The 11168-nt window shown below is 42.8% G+C and overlaps 1 protein-coding gene across 1 annotated transcript in view; it reads left to right on the top strand.

The window, feature by feature from the left end:
* Positions 1–5848, top strand: part of cxcl12b (chemokine (C-X-C motif) ligand 12b (stromal cell-derived factor 1)) — a 15631-nt gene extending 9783 nt beyond the window's left edge. The window contains exons 3-4 of the mRNA XM_064961936.1: positions 734–817; positions 2570–5848. Coding sequence (XP_064818008.1) covers positions 734–817; positions 2570–2600 — 115 coding nt within the window. The 3' untranslated portion in view covers positions 2601–5848. The remainder of the gene's footprint in view (positions 1–733; positions 818–2569) is intronic.
* The last annotated feature ends 5320 nt before the right edge of the window (positions 5849–11168 follow it).

The following is an 11168-nucleotide window of genomic DNA, read 5'->3' as shown; positions in this document are numbered from 1 at the left end:
ACTACAAGACCCATGAGTCTATAAAGACAGACTGGTCAAACTGAAATAGTTGCATTCAGAATTCTTAGTTCAAAAGAAACCTATAAATGATCTATATTTATTTATCTATGGATGTCATTTAAGTGTAATAAAAACGTGCCACTCGTACTATTCAACTCGCTACTCCAAGGCCCACGAGTCTCATTACAGTTTGACCGAAACACGGCCACAGTTCACCCTAGTTGACGGCAGGTATCAGGCATGTGTGTTACTGTGTGTTACAGCTACACAGCACACTATCCCTGGATGTTCACCAGAGTGAGAAGACGCTAGGCCAGTTCATGGGCATGTGTGTTACTGTGTGTTACAGCTACACAGCACACTATCCCTGGATGTTCACCAGAGTGAGAAGACGCTAGGCCAGTTCATGGGCATGTGTGTTACTGTGTGTTACAGCTACACAGCACACTATCCCTGGATGTTCACCAGAGTGAGAAGACGCTAGGCCAGTTCATGGGCATGTGTGTTACTGTGTGTTACAGCTACACAGCACACTATCCCTGGATGTTCACCAGAGTGAGAAGACGCTAGGCCAGTTCATCAGAGCTTACTGGACTTTTTTTCGGATCATTCCATCCTTGAATCAGATAAGAAAACAGAGAAAGTAGATGCTCGGAGAACACTGAAATGAGTCTCTGCCTAATTCACTTTCTCTCTCTCTCTCTCCCTCCCTTCATCCCTCTCCCGGTCCCAGTGCCAAGCTGAAGAACAACAGGGAGGTGTGCATTAACCCCGAGACCAAATGGCTGCAGACGTACCTGAAGAATGCCATTAACAAGTAAGGAGAAACCTTACTTCCCTCTTTGACAAGTAAGAGCTGATCACAGAGTAGCCTGGTCCCACATCTGCTTGTGCTTACTTGCCAACTCTTATTATTGTCACGCCAAACCATAGGAGTTGGCAAGACAACACAAACAGATCTGGGACCAGGCTAGTTCGCTGGTAACAGTGAGAGACACGGAATGAAATGCGCAGCTGTTTTCATCTGCAAAATCCAAATGAAATGGGACTGCTTAAGTACAGTAACAACAGTTAAGTGTCATTTTATGGCCACCTGTCCACATAGCATTCTGAAATGGCTCATTTATCGGTATGATTAGAACTGTTGGTATGTGTGTGTCTCATTAAAAGAGATGAAAGTGACTAGTGTTTCTGGGTGCTTGTTTCCCATTATGCGTGCTAGCTACTCAGATGGCTACTGAGATATGAATTAAAGACTGGGAAAGAATGCTTTCTGCTCACGCCTCGCAATCCTTCAGATAATTTAAGCGTGGCATTCGGAGCATTCCAGGTCTTTCAGTAAACAATCAGAATGTATCTGGGAAATCAGGGATGGAGTAGAATGTCATGACATCACATTTTTTTATTGTTTTATTACAGATTTATTACCTAAAACTTTTGGCCAAAAAAAACAGGTGTTACTTTCACAATTGAACTAACTTCATTAATTTCGTGGCTAAAAGACAGCAGTTTATGTATAAATAAACAAATACGTGTAAATTGAAGGCACTTTCACACAATGATCAGGGCTAATTTGTCTACAAATAGTAAAACTCATTCCACTAAGGGAAAACAATTCCACTGTTTTACACCCAAGGAGTAAACTGTAAAAAACTACAATAAACAATAACAGACACACTATACAGAATATTATAATGAATCTAAATGGGTTGTGCAGTTAAAATGTGCGTTAAATGTGCATTCCTCATTCCTCTGGTGATCGTTTTCACCAACCATGCAAAATGTCTGCCTCTTAAAAACGCCTATAGTAAAATGGAGGAACATTTTACCACAAATTAGGCATTTTCTTGCTGTTTAGTTCCCAATGTGGCATAGTTACAAAAGATTGCATTTGCTCAAAATAGCGAGCTAAAAAAACTGTGTACAAATCTTTCTAAGACAATGCATATCCAGATGATCTTTATGAAGGCTCGACTATATATGCTCTCGTAGAACTGTATCATGTTTATAAGTCCAGTCTGACAGACAAACCAACTATATTATTACACAACTACAGTAGATACTGGAGGTCTATGTGACACGTTACACACTTAGAGAAAAAGGTGCATCTAGAACCTAAAATGGTTCTTTGGGCTGTTCCCATAGGAGAACCCTTTGAAGAACCAGTTTTGGTTCCAGTTAGAACCCTTTTGATTCCATGTAGAACCCGTTTGGGTTCCATGTAGTTCCATGTTATTTATTTATTTATTTGTATATAAAAATATTAGGGGGCATGTAGGACCCTTTCCACAGAGGGTTCCACATGGAACCAGAGATGTTATCCCATGGGGACAGCCAAAGTACCCTTTTGGAACCCTTTTACTAAGAATGCATGTTTCAAAACCCTGCATGGTGCAGAACATAGCATCAATATAACTACGAGCACCGTACTAAGTATTTACCATAAAATGACATTAGGGCCCAGAGTTCTTCCTAATCAGGTGATGTCAAGTGGCCACACAGGAAAATGAAGTTACACCCATGAATCCTCTTCAATCAGTGTCTTATTCCTCTCTTTCTGTCTCTCCAGGGTGAAGAAGTCCAGAAGACGTGCTCAGTAAAGGAGACACACCATCCTGACCGGCCTGCAGTGCCCCACTCCCAGGCCAGCTCTCCTCCTCCTCCTCCACTACTCAGATATGTAACTCTGTAGCTACACGTCTCTGCTCTGGAACACTCTGGAACGCTTTGGAACGCTCTGGAACATTCTGGAACGCTTGCAAAACCAGCACTTCACCGCCAGACCGACCATGATGCCTTGCTGCTGCTGCTGACCCCGCAGCCACCCTGCCTTCCACGCTGCAGACACCTCTCCTCACGCTGTTAGCACCAAGTGCATATACCTAATTCTATCGGAATGTGTGAGTACGTGTGTAAAGAGTGTGTGAGCGCAGTGTGTTTTATTTGGTGTGGTTGTTCTTAGTGTGTGTGTGTGTGTGTGTGAACTCATTGTGTAAGTGTACGTCTGTATATAAAGTATTTTTCCTACTTTTATAAGAGGCAGTAAAGGGACATTTAAAGTTTTTACACCCGGCTCACCGTCTCAAATGTGCCCAGCAAGGGCTTGTGGGTATCACCAGGGGTGGGCTCTGACTGAGGGGTCATAGGATAGGAACAGGAATGAGCCGTCCAATGGGTTGATCCCACTCTGTAAGAGGCGACCAATCAGGGCTGATCAAACATGCATAACAGGGGAAATAGATTGTCACCCTTAACTGATCCAAGGTCAGATTTAGTTGGATCCCTGATGGTTAAGTCTAGGATGGTAGGGAAGGAAATCTTAGATCTGTGGTTGGGGGCAACTTCTATGTCAAGCCTTAACAAGAATTCCAGTCTAGCCAAGACAATGGAGATCCTCAAACGATAACAAAGGACATGCATTGATTCAGGTGTTTCAACTCTGGGGATCAGAAGACATTAGTTTGAACTGATACATATATCAGCGAGGCTGTGCACTGAATCGCATGGAGTTTCCATTCACAAGAACAGACCAGTGAGGATCCGAATCAGACTATGCGTACAAGCCGGTGGTTTCTAACCTCTCCTCGGGGACCACCAGACGTTTCACAATTTAGTTGTAGCCCAGAACTAACTCACCTGATTCACCTATTCAAGGCTGGTTAGTTGACAAGTTGAATCAGGTGTGCTAGCTGTGGAATAGATCAAATACATGGAACGACTGGGGGTCCCCGAGGAGAGGTTTGAAAACCCCTGCTGTAATAAAGGGGAAGTTATCTGCTGTAATAAAGGGGAAGTTATCTGCTGTAATAAAGGGGAAGTTATCTGCTGTAATACAAGCCGACAGCCTTTATTGGAGGCAGACAATTCTGTATTACAGGTCAGTCCTGTGCCGAACAGGAAAGCCCACACAATTAGAAGTAACTTAAGCAACTCAGCAAAAGCCAAAGGTTGTAAGAACGATGGCCTTGTAGGATAAGATTGTAATGCAAAACAGGGATAAAACCCCATATCAATGCAGGTTTTTATACAGTTTGTGTGAATGTAATGTTGTCCGTTGCTGTAGTCTAGGCTGTAAGGCATTGAATGAGACACCAAGTCATTTTTCAACAACACAAGCAATGTGAAATGAATTTACCTCAATATTCTGGGTATTTACTAACAAATACTGGCGTAAAATAATTGCTGTATTATCTTAAGTATAGTAAGATTCATTACATACATTTCTATACAGGATCACATTGTCTGATTATTGGATTTCACTCATCAATTGCATAGGAGCTCACTTTAGGCCGACTCCATAGTTATAAACCACCACATATCCTGAGGCAGGATTTTAAAGCCAGTATACAGCCACATGAAATACCTGTTACTATACTACAGTAATGACTATCACATTGAAACTGAATGTTGCTGAGCTGGGTGCGAAAGAAAGTTATTCTACTTTGATCGTTGAGCCACTTTAAGACTTTAAGCCTTTTAAATTGGTATTTTTACTGTAATGATTTTTATTTTTGTATATTTTATATATTTTAAGATAATGAGATGTAACACAGTATTTGTAAGTACATTTAAGCAGTATTAGATGAAGGCATAACCAGAGAGTACTGTATCCCAACCGCAGTACTACTGTATTATCAAATCAAATTTTTATACATTTATCACTTTTCCAAAAACGTTTATTTGCAATATCATAAAAAAAAACATGTTATGTGTCTATTAACTTCATTTGGTGCAGCTGCAACATGTTGAAGTTAATGTAATAAACATTTATAGTCCCCCAGATTAAATTGTGGCGGCAGGTCTAGATTAAACAACAACAGAATATTATAGAAATACAGGGTTCATTGCCATAGTTTTCCCTGATTCAATCCTCCCTTGAGGAGGTTTATTCTAATCAACCAATAATCTGACGCCATTCATCCACAGATGCAAGATGGGCAAATCTAATAAATCCGGATTGTAACGCAACGTACTGAGATACTTTAAAACAAACATTACTGTTGTCATTAGGATATCTCAGCTCAGGCAGATTCAAATTCAGATTCAGCTCAGGGAGACGTCAATTAATTCCTCATTAGGACCCCTTAGAACACAATGTCGTTGGGATTCTGTTCTATTTCTCCTGACAGCGTTCCACAGAGTTTAAAATATGAAGTGCCAATAGTACCACGGAGCCAAGACAGAGAGCAATACATTTAAGTATGAGCCAGGGGACCCACACATGTTTTCAATCAAGCCCCCCCCCCCCAGATATAGTCATTCCTCAATGATGTGGGTTTCTATACTGTTTTACTGTTGCCATTGTTTTTCTACTGTCAAAATAGAGCTCCAGGTCTATTCAAATCTCCAGGCATCTTAGTCTGTGAGCTAAGTGCAGGTGTTTTGGTCCAGAAGTGATTCAGTATCTGTATCACATCGTTGTAAGGTTTGTCATAAAGGAAGGGAATTTGGTGATGATTTAAGTGTTTGAGAACCATTCTGTTCAATGCCATGCTACAGTTAGATCCACAACCAAACCAAACAGCATGGCTGTTACCATTGTACTCATCATATCTGTTATTAGGACCACATGGGCAAATAAATCATTGCATAAAGCAACAACATCCCAAGTGGAAATGTGTTTTGTCAGAAGTGTATTTGTTCTGTATGGGTGCTCTCCCCAGACAATGTGAATTAAATATTAAAACGTTCAATTCTTTTGTGGCAGCTTACGACACAAGTATCCTTCATCTACCATGGATTGTTTAATTAAACTTTGTATGTTCACTGTTTGTATAAACCAAGGGGCAATATGATACCTATATGATACTCACCCTCTTTTTCAATAAACATATACAATTTAAAAAAATTGAATGTTTCATTTCTTCTTAAGAAAATGATAATTTGTGTATTTATTGTGGCATCAATAGAAAAGTGTGTTAGGAATCGTCTCCACTTTATTTGAACGTTTTACTTCTCCTTTAGTGTTACTGTTCTGTCTTCATTGCAGTGCAGAACCATCACAGTTGGGTTTCATTATGACTACAGACTTACTGACACAAAATGTCCCATTAGATAAGACTGAAGGATGTAGATATTTCTGTTTCAAAATAACTTCACTTAGAATCACCCAGACCAGTTTGATGGTAATAGATGCTGGATACCAGGCTCTCACACACACAACCTAGACAGGTGGAATAAAACCAGCACGCACGCGCGCGCGCGCACGCACGCACGCACGCACGCACGCACGCACGCACGCACGCACGCACGCACAACACACACACACACACACACACACACACACACACACACACACACACACACACACACACACACACACACACACACACACACACACACACACACACACACACACACACACACACACACACACACACACACACACACACACACACACACACACACACACACACACACACACACACACACACACACACACACACACACACACACACACACACACACACACACACACACACACACACACACACACCTTCTGTTTTCCACAGAGTCCAGGCCCAGGGAAGTCTATGTTAGCAGCTCAGGGCGACAGCCACCATATGTATCTACAGTATACCTGCTGAAACCACAGGCTACAGTAGGACTTAAAGTGCAATTCCACCCGTTTTCAACCTCATTTTGTGTAGAAAAAGGTACAAAGCTAAAATGTTCTACCCGATGACATCACCAAAAGTAAAAACATTTGACAGTGATTTCCAAACACCATGAGATTGTCTGTGACGTGACCTTCCATCTGACACTCATTGTCTTTGTCTGACCTTCCATCCCACCCTGTGATGTCACAGAGACGCATTTTCCAGGACCCGTCTTCTGATCTTTTTGACCACAGATCATAGAGACGTGCCGTGTTGACACGATGTAGACACTGATGTGGTGCTGGAGAGAATGAATATGAGGTTGAAAGTGGCGGACTTGCCCTTTAAGCCTAAACCTCAGTTTACATCAGAACTGCAACATATCTGTGGCCAGCCGTTTGAATAATTCAACTAGACTATGTGTGCTTCCCAAATAGCACCCTAATTCTCATTTAGAGCCCCATAGGGCTCTAGGTCAAAAGCAGTGCACTAAATAGGGAATTTGGGTTATGTTTGGGACGCACCATGTCACTTGACATTTCCCCTTTAAACCTTAAGCTTGGTGGAAAAACAGAAAGAAGCAAAAAGGTTTTGACGTAAAGGAACGAGCCAGAGGGCCATTAACAACCATGTCTGAGTTTAACACCTCCGCTTCATGTAGTGTGTGTGTGCGTGTGTGTGCACGTGTGTGCGCGTGTGGGTGCGTGTGTGTGCGCGTGTGTGCGCGTGTGTGTAATTGAATATATTCATTAGTCCTGGTTCGTTACCCGTCCATTGCACCGAGGGGATTTAGCACCAATACATAAACCTGTCTACTTTAATCAAGTAGAACCATGTAGAGCAGATTAACTTCATGTTATAGGCTAAACTCCAAATGGAACCCTAATCCCTACACCACTTACGACCTGAGCCCTATGGGTCCTGGTCAAATGTAGCCCATTATATAGGGATTAGGGTACTATTTGGGATGCGGTATAGGCTTTCTGTTTTGGCTGGATGTTGATGTACATAATGGACAAGAACAAGAGCTGGTGTCCTGGAGTTCAGACGAGGACCAAACCGTTTAAAGGGTCACGAGTTACGTTTTGGGGTCTTGGGCACATTCAGAAATGATTAGAGGATTTATGTGATATGACCCCCCCCCCACCCCCCACACACCCCACACACACACACACACACACACACGCACCAGCTGAAGGCCTTGCCTGGTCCAAGGAGACTCACAAACTGTACTTGAACATGTATTGTGTTGTGTGAATAACAAGCACTGGGACTAGTTCACAGAGGATTGAAAACAGCTGTAATGTCCAACAAACCCTCTGAATTAATTGTAGAAACCTGTCTAAGTATCCCTGACTATACAAACCATGCCAGGGGCATTACACTGGACTGATAAAAAAGCACAACGACACAATCAAATGAAAGAGAGATTCTTTAGATGCTCTGTCAAGTTCCCCAGCTTCAAATCAAATAGCAACCACAAGAGAATCAGGGCATTCAGCACACACACACACACACACACACACACACACACACACACACACACACACACACACACACACACACACACACACACACACACACACACACACACACACACACACACACACACACACACACACACACACACACACACACACACACACACACACACACACACACACACACACACACACACACACACACACACACACACACACCTTCTGTTTTCCACAGAGTCCAGGCCCAGGGAAGTCTATGTTAGCAGCTCAGGGCGACAGCCACCATATGTATCTACAGTATACCTGCTGAAACCACAGGCTACAGTAGGACTTAAAGTGCAATTCCACCCGTTTTCAACCTCATTTTGTGTCTCCAGAAAAATCAACATATGGTACAAAGCTAAAATGTTCTACCCGATGACATCATCAAAAGTAAAAACATTTGACAGTGATTTCCAAACACCATGAGATTGTCTGTGACGTGACCTTCCATCTGACACTCATTGTCTTTGTCTGACCTTCCATCCCACCCTGTGATGTCACAGAGACGCATTTTCCAGGACCCGTCTTCTGATCTTTTTGACCACAGATCATAGAGACGTGCCGTGTTGACACGATGTAGACACTGATGTGGTGCTGGAGAGAATGAATATGAGGTTGAAAGTGGCGGACTTGCCCTTTAAGCCTAAACCTCAGTTTACATCAGAACTGCAACATATCTGTGGCCAGCCGTTTGAATAATTCAACTAGACTATGTGTGCTTCCCAAATAGCACCCTAATTCTCATTTAGAGCCCCATAGGGCTCTAGGTCAAAAGCAGTGCACTAAATAGGGAATTTGGGTTATGTTTGGGACGCACCATGTCACTTGACATTTCCCCTTTAAACCTTAAGCTTGGTGGAAAAACAGAAAGAAGCAGAAAGGTTTTGACGTAAAGGAACGAGCCAGAGGGCCATTAACAACCATGTCTGAGTTTAACACCTCCGCTTCATGTAGTGTGTGTGTGCGTGTGTGTGCACGTGTGTGCGCGTGTGGGTGCGTGTGTGTGCGCGTGTGTGCGCATGTGTGTGCGTGTGTGTAATTGAATATATTCATTAGTCCTGGTTCGTTACCCGTCCATTGCACCGAGGGGATTTAGCACCAATACATAAACCTGTCTACTTTAATCAAGTAGAACCATGTAGAGCAGATTAACTTCATGTTATAGGCTAAACTCCAAATGGAACCCTAATCCCTACACCACTTACGACCTGAGCCCTATGGGTCCTGGTCAAATGTAGCCCATTATATAGGGATTAGGGTACTATTTGGGATGCGGTATAGGCTTTCTGTTTTGGCTGGATGTTGATGTACATAATGGACAAGAACAAGAGCTGGTGTCCTGGAGTTCAGACGAGGACCAAACCGTTTAAAGGGTCACGAGTTACGTTTTGGGGTCTTGGGCACATTCAGAAATGATTAGAGGATTTATGTGATATGACCCCCCCCCCCACCCCCCCCACACACCCCACACACACACACACACACACACACGCACCAGCTGAAGGCCTTGCCTGGTCCAAGGAGACTCACAAACTGTACTTGAACATGTATTGTGTTGTGTGAATAACAAGCACTGGGACTAGTTCACAGAGGATTGAAAACAGCTGTAATGTCCAACAAACCCTCTGAATTAATTGTAGAAACCTGTCTAAGTATCCCTGACTATACAAACCATGCCAGGGGCATTACACTGGACTGATAAAAAAGCACAACGACACAATCAAATGAAAGAGAGATTCTTTAGATGCTCTGTCAAGTTCCCCAGCTTCAAATCAAATAGCAACCACAAGAGAATCAGGGCATTCAGCACACACACACACACACACACACACACACACACACACAACTCAAATCACCTGAGACGGAGAACATAACGAGGTTGGACAACAAAGTGATTGAGTCCCGAGGATCATGGGTAATCCGGTGTGATTTGGAGGTCTTTACTGTAGATCTCTGAACAACTTAATGCCAGACCCATTGACTAGGAGCTAATAGGAAACAGGTAGGGTGGAAAACAACACGTTGTGTGTGCGCCTGTGGTGTGTGTGTGTGTGTGTGTGTGTGTGTGTGTGTGTGTGTGTGTGTGTGTGTGTGTGTGTGTGTGTGTGTGTGTGTGTGTGTAGACGTGTTTAATTATACCTGTGGGGACTAGAAGTCTCAACAAGAATTGTAAACAAACAAAAACTTTACCTACTTGGGTTGTTAGTCCCCACAAGGGCAAATGCTATTTCTACAGGGTTTAGGTTTAGATTTAGGTTTAGGGTTAGGTGCTATGGTTAGGTTCAGGGTTAAGGTTAGGTTTTGGTTTTAAGGTTATGGTTAAAGTTAGGGTTAGGGTTAAGGAAAATAGGATTTTGAATAGGACTGAATAATGTGTGTCCCCATAAGGTTAGTTATGCAAGTGTGTGTGTGTGTGTGTGTGTGTGTGTGCAGACCAGAGAGGGGCCCTTTCACTCTCATCATCAGTTCCATACCTGACAGGATACAGAGAGTGTCATGGCCTCTTCCTCTGGCTGTGTTTTCACACAGTGAGGCCCTGTTCCTGGACGGACATGAGGAATTACATGCTGATTCTAAACCCAACAAGGTTGACATCCCTCTCTGTCACTAAGGGAGACAGACACACACACACACACGCATGCACACACACACACACACACACACACACACACACACACACACACACACCCCCTCTATGTAATATTGAAACATTTACAGTAGTCAACAAGGTGTTACAGCAACGCAGAACGGGTTTGTGTTCCTTACTGTAAATCCCTTTGGCACGAGTTCTGAGGTGACAGACACAGTAGGGAATTTATACTGAGCAAGAAGGTGAAAAATAATCAAATTATTCAAAAGTACATGCCCTAACCCGTTCTTGGTTGGTCATATCAGTCATTCTTAATAATTATGGCCTGTTCTTCACATTATAGCTCATTTATTGCTCTCATAATAGGTTGACCAGGGAGTCACACTGGAGGGGTCTCAACAACAAACAACAAGCACTTGATCAAAGAACAACAACAAGTTAACTTCCTCTGTCACC

Source organism: Oncorhynchus masou, chromosome 5 (assembly GCF_036934945.1).
Source record: "Oncorhynchus masou masou isolate Uvic2021 chromosome 5, UVic_Omas_1.1, whole genome shotgun sequence".
Taxonomy (NCBI): Eukaryota; Metazoa; Chordata; class Actinopteri; order Salmoniformes; family Salmonidae; genus Oncorhynchus; species Oncorhynchus masou.
Note: the sequence above shows the minus strand (reverse complement) of the source record. Positions and strands in the feature narration are given on the sequence as shown.